The sequence below is a fragment of the Porites lutea genome, chromosome 2, assembly GCF_958299795.1.
Source record: "Porites lutea chromosome 2, jaPorLute2.1, whole genome shotgun sequence".
NCBI classification, from domain to species: domain Eukaryota; kingdom Metazoa; phylum Cnidaria; class Anthozoa; order Scleractinia; family Poritidae; genus Porites; species Porites lutea.
In genome coordinates, this window is record NC_133202.1 from 2,294,892 (window position 1) to 2,309,372 (window position 14,481).

General features: G+C 39.0%; 2 protein-coding genes across 2 annotated transcripts; both read right to left on the reverse strand.

Annotated features, from left to right (window-relative positions):
- Nucleotides 1-3,640: 3,640 nt before the first annotated feature.
- On the reverse strand, nucleotides 3,641-5,582 carry LOC140927376 (proline-rich transmembrane protein 4-like). The gene is made up of 2 exons (XM_073377013.1): nucleotides 5,446-5,582; nucleotides 3,641-5,112 (listed from the first exon to the last, which is right to left on the reverse strand). The coding sequence occupies exon 2, from the start codon at nucleotides 4,914-4,916 to the stop codon at nucleotides 3,969-3,971; it is 948 nt and encodes a 315-aa protein (XP_073233114.1). The 5' UTR covers nucleotides 4,917-5,112; nucleotides 5,446-5,582; the 3' UTR covers nucleotides 3,641-3,968.
- A 4,648-nt stretch (nucleotides 5,583-10,230) lies between these two features.
- On the reverse strand, nucleotides 10,231-11,353 carry LOC140926486 (proline-rich transmembrane protein 4-like). The gene has a single exon (XM_073376219.1). The coding sequence runs from the start codon at nucleotides 11,203-11,205 to the stop codon at nucleotides 10,258-10,260; it is 948 nt and encodes a 315-aa protein (XP_073232320.1). The 5' UTR covers nucleotides 11,206-11,353; the 3' UTR covers nucleotides 10,231-10,257.
- Between the last annotated feature and the right edge of the window lie 3,128 nt (nucleotides 11,354-14,481).

The following is a 14,481-nucleotide window of genomic DNA, read 5'->3' on the forward strand; positions in this document are numbered from 1 at the left end:
GCTCAGTGCTGAAGCTCTTTGCTTACGTTCACACACGAATGAATAGAAAACTAGTACTGCTGAAAACAGGAACACCAGGAGAACGTGCCATGATAATACTAGCATGTTCTGTATTATTTACTCCGCCATCAGCATAACCGAGCTGTTTTCGTGCCGGCGGGAAGCCGTTCCACTTTCTCGGGGGCAATGCTTGCTTTAAGAAGGGGACATGGGGGTTTACGGTATTGCGGTATTAAGCTTTTTTTCAAGCGGTATTTCGGTGATTTTGATTTTAATTTGCGGTAGTGCGGTATCATCTTGCCCTGCGGTATGCGGTTTTTCATCCTTTTGGGTAACGGTATTCGATAAAAGAAGACCCTTCACGGTAATTTACGGTACTGTTCACTTTCGCTTTCCTGTCTAAAGCAGGTCAATATTTTTTTTTTAAAAACTGGTAGGGAATCCAAGATTATCTAACGACCGAGATTTTTAGATGGTTGTACCGATCAATTTGAGGTCTTCTCACGTTTTTTCGCAATCGCTGAGGTTGATTGCTGGTGCATACATGCTTGAAATAAACAGACACGCGAGATTGCTACAACTTTAAGTAAGCGTGAACGATCATAATTGCGGTATCGGTATTTCCTATCGATTTTCAACAAGGTATTTAGGTATTTGCCAATTTTTCTTACGGTATTGCGATATTGAGTACCCCCCAATGTCCCGCTCCTTTAAGTGAAAGGCCTATGCAGGAATGTATGTTGTGGATCAATCAGTTTGTCCCTGGTTTAAATGGGTTTCTCCTTTGTTTGAGTGCCAAGGTGACGTAAGATAATAAGTTTATGAAACAAAGAAAAAAATTAAAACCAAGGATAAATTTAAACTACAATATGTACATGAGTCATGTCATATCCTGCTCAAAACTACGAAAGCCGAGATGTGTCTTCCAGCTTCCGACTTCCAACTTCCAACTATTCTTTAACGGAAACCTGAGACAACTTTTTTTGTTCAAAAAAAAAAAGAAACCTTTAAAAATCTGTTTTCCTGAGCGGTCTGTGACAGAGACGGGCGATACTTAACTATATCAGTCAAGAGGACAACTTCAAATAAAATTAAAAACTGAATATTACGCCGTCGTTTATAAATATGAACTTGTTTGAATTGGAAAATTCACATTTCATGCCACTTATAGCTGATGTTGGATTAAACCTACATGATCATAAAAATACTCTAGCTCCACTCAGCAGCTACAGTTTAGACTTCCGCACTGTACAATGGACCGGAGGTTACAGGTTACGGATGGCTGGCAAAATTGCTGCCGTTAGATTACACATGACTTGACACGTGAGCCGAGTAGTATGTTGAATACAATTCACAACTGAACTTTTTGTTTTCAATGGAGAAACAAAAGATTCAGCCTAAATATATCGGAGAGAAAGAGACTGGAAGATATTTGCACGACGATGGCAAAGACGGTGCATTTAATACGACCTTTTGTCAAAAGGCCTGGTTTCGCCAGAGTTTGCATTTGCAACTGCCGCCATTATTTCCAGAGCGAAATGCGATATTATAACACCACTAACAAGGCGTGCACTTTGAAGCTTTTTAGACCCTAGTTTAATCTTGGTGACGTCCAGGAAAGCCAGATGGATCAAACAAAACGAAGACGTCAAAGAAGGAAAGGCTATACTGTAAACAAGTCTTGAAACACCATTTTCTCCAGACGAGTAGGGATCAGCAAATAAGAACAATGCACGCGTTGTTCCTAAAATAGCAAGCAAAATCTTTACGCCTAAAAAAAATGGCCTTTCTCGCTTGAATTTGCGCTAAAACAAAGACAGAGCGCACCGCTAAAACGCACAGGAGGAAACCAAACCCAGCCCAGTGGATCCCCCATGCAAGTCCTAACAGTTGCTTCGCCTCTTGCCAGTAGGATGGGCCTGGTTCGCTATCTGCGACCAGAGGTTCGTGAACAGGTAAATTGTCAGTTGTTAGTGAGCTCGGCATTGTAGAAACAGACTGTCAACGTCGCCCGTTATTTAACTTTGCGAGCGTTAACTGCGCTTTTAAATTGGTCGACCACCCTCGTCTGAAACGTGCTTTATCTGTTCTGGATGTGGTAAATCGTTCGTTTGACAATTTTAGTGTTTATATATACTGGGTATTCAAAGCAAGACTAAATATTGCTTGTTCACATTTGTTTGTTTTCTGTTTTATGGTGCGATTTCGTGGGGTTTTGACTGAATCTGTAAAAAGAACGTGACCAAAAAAAAACAGAAAACTACAAAGAAGATCCACAAACTATGATTTTCATGCGCTTGAGCCGAGCGGACTCTATCTCAAACACTGAATTAATGTGCGGACTGAAAAAGGATGGCTAAGGTAAGAGACGGCGACATATTAAACCAAACAATAAGTGAATAAACAATGCCCTTGTTATATAGCTTTATGGGATCCGCTGAATTCACCTGCGCATGGCATGCTAAATACTGAACTTCTTCTGAAATTCTTCACGCCAGTTCAATAAGATGATTTATTATTTATTCAAAATATTTCCCCGATTCTGATTGGCTAAAAGCACACATTTAATTCATCATAGCCAGTTTCTGACGACCAAATTTGGAAGAATTTTGTGTTTAGTGAGGAAATGACGTCAAAAATGCAGCGTTCTTGCAGGTTAATGCACCGTTAACAAAGAAGACCTTAGGACGAGGTTGAGTTGTTTTCGTTGTGAACTTGAAAAATGATGGACATTTCACTCGTTTCAAGAGTAAGAACTAGGCGAAAATAGCTAAAAAAAAATATGGCAAGAACAGTAAGAAGACAACTCGAAGGGCGACATCTGCTATGTGGAGAATATTTGCGGAGCTAAACAACCCCTAAACGTACACTATCGAAGATGAACTTAACATCGATGGGTCGATGGAGGTAAGCATGTTTTAGCCATGTTTTTGAACTAGGAATTATTTTGAATGAATAGTAAAACAATTATCGAATTCGGCTTTCGTATCATATGAAGAATTATGGAGATCTCGGAGGGTGTCATCCGCCTCGGCCTACGGCCTCGACAGATAACACCCTCCTCGATCTCCACAATTCTTCATAAGCAATGCTTAGCCTCATTCATTAATTGTTAAATGTTTTGTGTGTACATAAATTGTATACACATGTTGTGCCTGACTAAGCATCTTGGTGTTATCTCAGGTAATTTTGTCACGTCCACTGCTGTATCTGTTTGTCTATTGCATATTAGCCCACACGCTCGTCATAAATGTGGTTTGAAATAAGAAATTTCATTCATTATAATCATCTACTGTGAATAGTTTTTAACTTTAAGGTGCGTTTTTCTTCCGCACAAGATAACAATTCACGCTTAATCATGCTCTGCTCGTCAATAAACAAGTTTGCTGGGTAGTGTGAGAGCTCATTGGGGTTTAGTCCAACTTACGCGTAGACTCCCAGATCTCTAAAAACATGGCTTAACTCTTGGCGTACTCAGGCATTGTACATCTTTACTTGCTAAACTTAACTGATTGCAAAAATTAACCCATGTTGCGCCATGCCCTATGAAAATGATAAATGTTCGGGAAGTAAATCTGCACCTTGTTACGGACGGGCTCGGTGATAGCAGTTGCTAAATTGAGCAGCATACAGTCAGATATCAAGCGTTATTGGAGATATTCTCTTTCATATTTAGATTCACAATTAGGGTCAAGAGGCAAGAAAAGTTAAAAAAAGTTATTAATTTATTCAAGCTTTTGCTTGGTTTGTAACTTAACTTTTTGGTGCTGAGACAAAAGCTTTGTACAGTGACTCTTAAATTGTAGTTATGGGGTAGACCTGAGAATACATGCAATCAAAGTTATCACAGTTTGATGTTTTGGGAGCCGGCTGAAGGATCCATTTCACCTTAGTGAAATAACTAAGAACGTGAAAATTGAAGCACCCTCCAAAGTTTACGTTTGGTCACTTTATACCAGTTTATATTCTCAGTTTTTGGCCATGTTTCTGGGTTTCACAGGCTGCGTCACACTGTAGGCTAGTGTACAAGCCATAACGAATTCAACCAACCGAAAACACGTTTGAAATACCCACCAGGGCCAAGGAGACGGATTAACAACTTTACTATACAATCCATAAACACCGAACATTGAATAAATCTGCAGTCCACAACAAACAAATCCCAAAACACTGGTTACAAGAGTTACTTTAGCAACTTTTGATGTTTTCCTTGGTCTTTTAGATGTTCTTCTGATTGTGCTATGTACAAGTTCGATTCTCTCGATTTGTTTTTGTACTCTCGAAGCTTGATTGATGACTTTCAAACCACTGTAGATAAAGCTCGCAGACAGTATAAGGCCCCAGAGGATGAAGAATAATTGGCATATGATCAGCAATAACGATGCAGAATCGGGTTTGAGGGCAATTGTTGTTCCTGCAGTTATTACGATGGCAAAGTGAATTCCAATGATACCACCTAAAAAGCGAACATCTTGGAGCCTTTTAGATCCAAGCTGGATCTTTGCCACTTCAATAAAAGCCAAGTGAATCAAACAGAAGGAAGATGTCAAACAAGGATAGGTTATGCCAAAAACCAATATTGATATCCAGGGTGGGATTTCAATCCCATTTTCTGCTGAGGAGTAAGGGTCAAGAAATAAAAACAAGGCTCTCGTTGCACCTAAAGTAAAAAGCAAAGAGTTTATGGCTATAAACAAGGGCTTTCGACCAAATCCCTGTCTGGTTCGAACTTGCAGTAGAACAAGGAAACAGCGTACTGCTAAGACACTGAAGAGAGTTCCCAGTCCAGCCCAATGGAATTCCCAAGCAAATCCCCAAAGCTTTTTCGCTACAGGCCAATCGGGACCTGGCTCGGCGGCAGCTGGTGGAGTCGTGGATTGGGTCGAGTTTGTGATCGTACCCAATGGATTTGACATTGTCCCAATCAAATGAACTAGATGCCAAAAATCTTTAGCAGATTTTAACTCAGTCAATAATGTGTCACTTTGTCACTTCTGCCTGTGAGGATGGCGCTTTTTATAGGCTTCGGCGATCAAAACCAGGTAGCGGCTGGCGGTGTTGTCGTGGATTGGGTAGAGTTTGTCGTTTTATTTAATGACAGTTCATCATTATCTGCAATGAAATCAAGTCCGTCAATAATCTGTTATATTGAGAAGAATGATTTTTGAAACTTTGCAAGAAGTCGATCACTTTTAGGCTTTTTCGATCAAATCTATCCCGTTCACTTTCCTGAGTGTTCACTGACGATTCTTTGTCCAGTTTTAACTACAAAAAAGTTTTTAGAAAAACCTTCAAATCAATGCCTTCCCTTCAAACGTCCACATCATGAAAGATATCAAGATACATACATAATTAGTTGTATTCAGTGCTAAAACTATAATCAAATACTCGACACGCAACAAATACAGCAAGTAGTTAAAGAAAAATGAATGCTCAGCCACTTACAATTAATGCTTCTTTCTATCACTGTCCTTATTAATAATCAAAATACAATCTTCAAGAGATGGCAAGTCAACTCTCTGGTGCACTTAACTCAAGCCATCAAACTTAGCACTGGCGGTACCACTTCATCTTTTAGTGTCGCTTTATAGTGATACAAAATAGGTGTTATAAATAGAGTATGAGTAATTATCGTCTTCATTTAAACCACTTTTCAAGGATAAAAAAGGCCAGAAGCAAACCGTGACATGACCCGGAAACGCCCGGCAGCTCAGTGTTGAAGCTATTGCTTACGTTCAGACACGGACACACCAGGAGAACGTGCCATGATAATACTAGCATGTTCTGTATTATTTACTCCGCCATCAGCATAACCGAGCTGTTTTCGTGCCGGCGGGAAGCCGTTCCACTTTCTCGGGGGCAATGCTTGCTTTAAGTGAAAGGCCTATGCAGGAATGTATGTTGTGGATCAATTAAATTATCCCTGACTTAAATGGGTTTTTCCTTTGTTTGAGTGCCAAGGTTACGTAAGATAATGAGTTTATGAAACAAAGAAAAAACTTAAAACCAAGGATAAATTTGGACTACAATATGTACATGAGCCATGTCATATCTTGCTCAAAACTACGAAAGCCGAGAAGGGTCTTCCAACTTCCGACTTCCGACTTCCAACTTCTAACTTCCAACTTCCAACTTCCAACTTCCAACTATTCTTTAACGGAAACCTGAGACAACTTTTTTTGGGCAAAAAAAGAAAAGAAACCTTTAAAAATCTGTTTTCCTGAGCGGTCTGTGACAGAGACGGGCGATACCTAACTATATCAGTCAAGAGGACAACTTCAACTAAAATTAAAAAACTGAATATTGCGCCGTCGTTTATAAATATGAACTTGTTTGAATTGGAAAATTCACATTTCATGCCACTTTTTAGCTGATGTTGGATCAAACCTACATGATCATAAAAATTCTCCAGCTCCACTCAGCAGCTACAGTTTAGACTTCCGCACTGTACATGGACCGGAGGTTACTGGTTACGGCTGGGTAGCAAAATTGCTGCCGTTAGATTACACATGACTTGACACGTGAGCCGAGTAGTATGTTGAATACAATCACAACTGAACTTTTTGATTTCAATGGAGAAACTTAAGATTCAGCCTAAATATATCGGAGAGAAAGAGACTGGAAGATATTTGCACGGCGATGGCTAGTAGGGTGCATTTAATACGACCTTTTGTCAAAAGGCCTGGTTTCTTCAGAGTTTCTTTAATCATGTGTCAGTTATTCTTTGTAATAATTTAAGACTGGTAAATGACTGTAAGAATGAATACATATGTTTGGAAAATAGCTCTTGGTTGCCGTTCAGATCTCCACTCAGTGGAAAAGCTTAACGTTGCTTCCAATATTTTGGACATGCATTTTGATTTTAGGGACTGTATACTTCGTTGTTCGCTTAAGTCAAGGTCAGGGCGTTTGCTTAAAGAGATTACCTTTGCTTGCGACTTGTAACTTAGAGACGCTAATTAGAAAATGCTTTTTTTAAAGGTCATTGCAAAAATCATCTCTGCTATCGGGTGCCTTTGGATTTGTTTCCGCAGTGATAAATTCACCTAAATTTAAGCGTCGTGAACCCCTTAAGCCTAAAGGTAAGACGGTCTTGCTTTCGGCTGGGTTTTTAAATATTAAATTTCGGTGCTTTATAATGAAAGAGAGAACCATCTAATTCACTTAAAATTACAGCCCGACCAGTTCAATCGTGGCCTAGCTGAACGTGAGTCAAATTTTCCTTTCAATCTTTCAATGAACTGACAATAACAGTCTAACAGCGTCTATGTATGTCCCTCGTTGTTCATGTTTCGCGGCCTTTGCGTCACGCTGTAGGCTATTGTACGAGCCATACAGAATTCAAACAACCGGAAACCTGTAAGGAAAAACCACCATGGCCAAGGAGACGGAGTTTTAACTTTACTATACATGACTATAGAAATTGTAAACGCCGAACATTAAATAACGCTGGAGTCCACAGCAACAAAAAACCCAGAATACTTGTTGCAATCGTAATTTTTGCCACTTTCCAGGTTCTTTCTCTGCCTCACCGTCCATCCGTCCTTGAAGTACTTTGTCCGATTACGATAGCTTCCAGTTGCTTCTGTACATTCCCATCGCGATGAATGAGTTTCAATCCACTGTAAATGAAACTCGCTGACAATAGAGACCCCAGATAATGAAGAAAGCCTCACAAAAGATCTGGGACGGCGCTAGAATTGGTTTAAGCAGGGGTACCCAACGACAATTTTCGGAAAATATCTGTTCCGGAAGACGATTTGAGATCTAGAATTTTCTGAACATGTTTTGCAAAATTTCTTGCTTGTATGCCTCTCCTAGGATCTTCGAACATGTAAAAAATAGACAACTGCCCATTTTTAACGGATTTTTACCCTAAAATGGTTACCTACAATTTTCGGGAGCATTTTTTCTGGCTGAAATTTTTGAAAATGTAAGTTTTGGTTCCCATAATTTTCGAATCACTAGACTAGGAAATCCGAGCAGATGAAAAATCTTTAGGAGATAAAAATATGCTTAAACTAAAATACGTTTAAAAATGCTATGTTGAAGTGGTTTTGAACTATATTCTCGTTGGGTGCCCCTGTTTGAGGCCACTTGCAACTGCCGCCATTATTTCCAGAGCGAAATGAGATATTATAACACCACCAACAAAGCGTGCACTTTGAAGCTTTTTAGACCCTAGTTTAATCTTGGTGACGTCCAGGAAAGCCAGATGGATCAAACAAAACGAAGGCGTCAAAGAAGGAAAGGCTATACCGTAAACAAGTCTTGAAAGCCACCTGGGTATTCAGAACACCCGGCATGCATTTTCTCCAGACGAGTAGGGATCAAAAAATAAGAACAATGCGCGCGTTGTTCCTAAAATAGCAAGCAAAATCTTTACGCCTAAAAAAAATGGCCTTCGTCCAAAACCCTTTCTCGCTTGAATTTGCGCTAAAACAAAGACAGAGCGCACCGCTAAAACGCACAGTAGGAAACCAAACCCAGCCCAGTGGAACTCCCATGCAAGTCCCAACAGTTGCTTCGCCTCTTGCCAGTAGGATGGGCCTGGTTCGCTATCTGCGACCAGAGGTTCGTGAACAGGTAAATTGTCAGTTGTTAGTGCAGTGAGCTCGGCATTGTAGAAACAGACTGTGAACGTCGCCCATTATTTAACTTTGCGCGCGTTAACTGCACCGTTAAATTGGTCGACCACCTTCGTCTGAAACGTGCTTTATCTGTTCTGGATGTGGTAAATCGTTCGTTTGACAACATTAGTGTTTATATATACTAGGTATGCAAAGCAAGACTTAATATTGCTTGTTCACATTTGTTTGTTTTCTGTTTTATGGTGCGATTTCGTGGGGTTTTGACTGAATCTGTAAAAAGAACGTGACCAAAAAAAATACAAAACTACAAAGAAAATCCAAAGACTGTGACTTTCATGTGCTTGAACCCAGCGGACTCTATCTCAAACACTGAATTAAAATATGCCGACTGAAAAAGGATGGCTAAGGTAAGAGGCGGCGACATATTAAACCAAACAATAAGTGAATAAACAATGTCCTTGTTGTATAGCTTTATGGGATCCGCTGAATTCACCTGCTCATGGCATGCTAAATACTGAACTTCTTCTGAAATTCTTCACGCCACTTTAATAAGATGATATGTTTTGTGCCGTGCACATAAAATGTATTTCGAACTATCAACTTTTATTTTTATATCTTACTTTATTCATCTATCGATTGATTTTTTACCTTTAACCCCCAGAGGTTGTGCGACTGCATCGGTTGGGGAATACGTTCCCAATTTTTTCCCATTGGGTTTTTGGGTTTTCGTATGAGGCGGCGCACGTGGATAGTTTAGCCTGAGTGACTTTATTTAAGGAATATTTGTATACCACTCTTTAGTTATGATGTTGAGCTTTGTATGTTATTTGGACGGCCTGAGTGTTAAAAACACTCGGGCTCCATAGTTCGAGCTGCACACCCATTCTCGTCTCTTAGTCGTGAATATACTAGGAATTGTATACACACGGTTGTGCCTGACTAAGAATCTTGGTGTTATCTCAGGTAATTTTGTCACGTCCACTGCTGTATCTGTTTGTCTACTGCATATTAGCCCTCTCACTCGTCATAAATGTGTTTTGAAATAAGAAATTTCATTCATTATAACCATACTACTAGTTTTAAACTTTAAGGTGCTTTTTTTTCGCACACTATAACAATTCACGCTTAATCATCCTCTGCTCGTCAATAAACAAGTTTGTAGGGCAGTGTGAGAGCTCATTGGGGTTTAGTCCAACATGTGCGCAGGCGCCCAGGTCTCAAAATACAGTGGTTTAACTCTCGGTACACTCAGGTATTGTACATCTTTACTCGCTAAACTTAACCGATTGCAAAAATTAACCCATGTTACTAAATTGAGCAGCATACAGTCAGATGTCAAGCGTTATCGGAGATATTTTCTTTAGATATTAAGAAACAGCATTAGGGTCAAGAGGCAAGAAAAGGTAAAAAAAAGTTATTAATTTATTCAAGTTCTTACTTGGTTTGTAACATAACTTTTTGGTGCTGAGACAAAAGCTTTGTACAACGACTCTTAAATTGTAGTTATGGGGTAGAACTGAGAATTCATGTAATCAAAGTTATCACAGTTTGATGTTTTTGGAGCCAGCTGAAAGATCCAATTCACTGTTAGTGAAATAATTAAGAACGTGAAAATTGAAGCACCCTCCAAAGTTTACGTTTGGTCACTTTATACCAGTTTATATTCTCAGTTTTTGGCCATGTTTCCGGGTTTCACAGGTTGCGTCACACTGTAGGCTAGTGTACAAGCCATAACGAATTCAACCAACCGAAAACACGTTTGAAACACCCACCATGGCCAAGGAGACGGATTAACAACTTTACTATACAATCCATAAACACCGAACATTGAATAAATCTGCAGTCCACAACAAACAAATCCCAAAACACTGGTTACAAGAGTTACTTTAGCAACTTTTGATGTTTTCCTTGGTCTTTTAGATGTTCTTCTGATTGTGCTATTTCCAAGTTCGATGCTCTCGATTTGTTTTTGTACTCTCGAAGCTTGATTGATGACTTTCAAACCACTGTAGATAAAGCTCGCAGACAGTATAAGGCCCCAGAGGATGAAGAATGATTGGCATATGATCAGCAACGATGCAAAATCGGGTTTGAGGGCAGTTGTTGTTTCTGCAGTTATTACGATGGCAAAGTGAATTCCAATGATACCACCTAAAAAGCGAACATCTTGGAGCCTTTTAGATCCAAGCTGGATCTTTGCCACTTCAATAAAAGCCAAGTGAATCAAACAGAAGGAAGATGTCAAACAGGGATAGGTTATGCCAAAAACTAATGTTGATATCCAGGGTGGGATTTCAATCCCATTTTCTGCTGAGGAGTAAGGGTCAAGAAATAAAAACAAGGCTCTCGTTGCACCTAAAGTAAAAAGCAAAGAGTTTATGGCTATAAACAAGGGCTTTCGGCCAAATCCCTGTCTGGTTCGAACTTGCGCTAGAACGAGGAAAGAGCGTACGGCTAATATACCGAAGAGAGTCCCCAGTCCAGCCCAATGGAACTCCCAAGCAATTCCCCAAAGCTTTTTCGCTACGGGCCAATCGGGACCTGGCTCAGCGGCAGCTGGTGGAGTCGTGGATTGGGCCGAGTTTGTGGTCCTACTCAATGGAGGTTTTGACATTGTCCCAATCAAATGAATGTAGATGCCAAAAATCTTAAGCAGACTTTAACTCAGTCAATAATGTGTCACTTTGTCACTTTGCCTTTGAGGATGGCGCTTTTTATAGGCTTCGGCGATCAAAACCAGGTGATTTCCTCTGGTGGTTGTTTTGCCCAAATTTAACTATAAAAAACGTTTACAGAAAGACAAAGGAAGACTTTCAAATCAATACGCCCCTGCCAAACTTCCAAAACATCACAGTATAAAATACACAGTTAGTATGAAATACTCGACATGTACACAACAAGAACATTAAAGTATGCGGATGAATAAATGCTGTTTAAACTTACAAATATCGCTCCTTTGACTGGCCGACCGTCTGTTTAATACTCAGAACTTGTAACAGAACCCAAACACTGCAACACCAAAATCTGGCGGAGATGAAAGGCAACCTCAAAACTTGACAGATCCTTCAAAACCAACTTTGAAATGAATAGCATGTTTCCTTCACCGCCAGGTCGGCAAACCTCCTCTGACACTTTGATGGCTCTCGAGCACACAATTCAATAATTAAAAGGGATCGTTACGTTACGAATATGCCCGGCGAAATTCCGAGAATATTGGTAATTGATAGCAATAAGAGGCCGCTTAGCTTTTTTTTTTCAATCTTAATACAATCCTTGAGAGATAGGAAGACTTCGTGTCAGATACATTTACAGTGTAAGATCAAGCCATCCGCCTAACTATTAATGACCTCGTTACCTTTCAATGAAATTTGGAGTGATAGTGGTCTCATTAACTATTAGAACACAATGAATAACGCGAGGGAAATAGTTTTTGTGCATGGTAATATCACATTTTGCTTATTTTCATGCAAAACGGCAATTTATAATAATTTCAGAGTAAGAAAACAAATTACACCGTCAGAACAATCACCGGAGAACAAAATTGTAATTACAAAACATGTTTGCCGCCGTCTCTTTTTATATGCAAATATTTTGATAGTAGAATTTAAGAACTTTTCGCAGACCATGAAGCCATCGCTGAAAAGTCCCACTAATTTTTAATTTCATTTTCCTGCTGTTTCCTGCTAAGCCAAATAATTGACCAACACACCTTATCACTTAAGTAACAGTTCTTACCAGCAGCCTTTATTTTTATTTTTCCCTCAAAGTTTGCTGAGACAAGTGTGCGGAAATCAATTGATGGACTCAGCTAGAGTTCGAATTGCGTGAAGAAAGCGTCTAATTAGAAACAGGAAAACCCATGTTGGCTTAGCTCTACAACTCCATGCATAACGTGAATTTCTGTTCTCGCTCGAGTTTTCCCGGTTACGTTCGTTGGAAGTCGTTAGTATTTGACAATAGGTTTGATTTGGTCATTAGACCCTTCTATTTCAAAGAAAAATAAATTGTTTTATATTTAGCGGCTCTGTTAGTCAAAAAAGACACTTGCAAACACGATCCTTGAAGTGGTTTTTCCTAAGAGCGGCAGAAATCATCCTCAGGTTAAAATGTAACTAAATAATTTAAAGTTTTAGTTACACGATCTTTTTAATGGCCAACATTTTAGAGGAAAGTAGAGAAAAGGGCTCTAAACATTAAATTCAATCACCTGACAAAATTACCAGCTCTGAATAATTTAACAATATTTTTAAACGAAATCCGGCCTTTAGCTTAGTCGCAGAACTGAAAAGGCAGCAAAATATTAAGGAAAGAAAAAACAATTTAGGGAATGACAGGACTTTTAAATCTTGTGTTCCATCAAGCGCACTTAACGTAGTCGAATAGTTTGTCTATTTACCACAAAATGGTGAGAAACAATAATAGGGGAATTGACATTTTTGAGATAGCAATTGCGTTAAGATTTCGCGTTAAAATTCCGGCAAAACACCATTTTCAGATATTACAGCGCAGCGGAATCATTTCAAATTGAACAACACTATATACCAAAAGAGAAAGAATAACAAAAGACCTGGGACTATTAAAATAGAAAATAAACCTAAAAGCAAACTGACGTCACAGGAAAATAGACATTTGGCTTAAAGGGAAGGTGATGTAAATGTAGATGAAATATAGGGATTTAACGGATTATGAAGCTTCGTAAAATGGTTTTCGGTCGGTGGATTTTACAATTTAACTTCTTTATGACAATACTACAATTCATCAATTTAGATAGATGGAGATTTTCACTACCTAACGGTGGGCGGTAGTTTATCATTTATTTATTTATTTTATTTTATTTGCCACACAATAATTACAAAAAATATAGGAAAAGAAGAAAAAAAGAATTGACGAGGATACCTAACAGAAACTATAGGAGCTTATGAGAGGTTAGGCCTCCTCGAACTATGAGCTAGAGCTGTTTCACATCAATTGAAGAAAAGAAGGCGAAAAGTCGAAGATGGAAAGACTTATGAACTGTTTTCATACTTACTCAATAATTAAATCTTCAGTTTTTTCTTAAAAGAGGAGAGGAATTGAGAGTTGATGACCTTGTTGTCAAGTGAATTAAAAAAATTAGGCCCTTGAAAAAAGGGCGAGAACTTCTTCGTGTTTGTAGAACTTCTTCATCTTAAGATGGTTAACATAAAAGCCTTGCATTTTAATTAAAAAACATCGATATCCTATTCACTCTATATATGACATATATGGGAAAAAATGTATGTAAAACTAAAATTTCATATCTGTGATTAAAATTTCTGAACGAAATATTATTGTAAAGAATAAGTTAATTTTTTCCAAATAATTGCCCTTCTATAACCCAAACAATTTTGGTCATAATTGGTTTTACTTTGGCTAGAACTGCAACTGCAAACTGGAAGACGAACTCCTGGTATCGTAGGTGGTCCTTTTCAAATATTTTTAGCATAGGTATTCAGGTGCTACGATATTGTTGTACAACTTGAACATACGGCAAGGTATATAATTTAGCGTATGGAAAGTTTGTCCCACAAGCCCAAGCTCTTGAAGTAGGGGACCGGAGTAAGAGTAGACCGTGCTTGCTGTCTGCCTTTTCTCCGTCCAGTTCGTACTGAAGTAGCTCAGAAAAAATAAAAGACTGCTCACCATCTGGAGCTAAAGTTCAATATTGAAAACTGCTTTGGAGTTTTGAAGATTCAGGAGTAGTATAGGAAATGCTGCCATCCCACTCACCTCACTTTTTTTCTACCTCATCTCGCAACGTCGCTCCCTTGTTCACTCATTTCGCAAAACTCGTTCGTTTCGCTCACTTCGTTCAATTCGTTCGCTTCGCTCACTCATTTCACTCAGTTCACTCAACTCACTCGTATTGCTC

Bases quoted from the DNA above. Each gene is read 5' to 3' on its own strand.
- LOC140926486 (XM_073376219.1), bottom strand. From the start codon at position 11,205: ATGTCAAAACCTCCATTGAGTAGGACCACAAACTCGGCCCAATCCACG.
- LOC140927376 (XM_073377013.1), bottom strand. From the start codon at position 4,916: ATGTCAAATCCATTGGGTACGATCACAAACTCGACCCAATCCACGACT.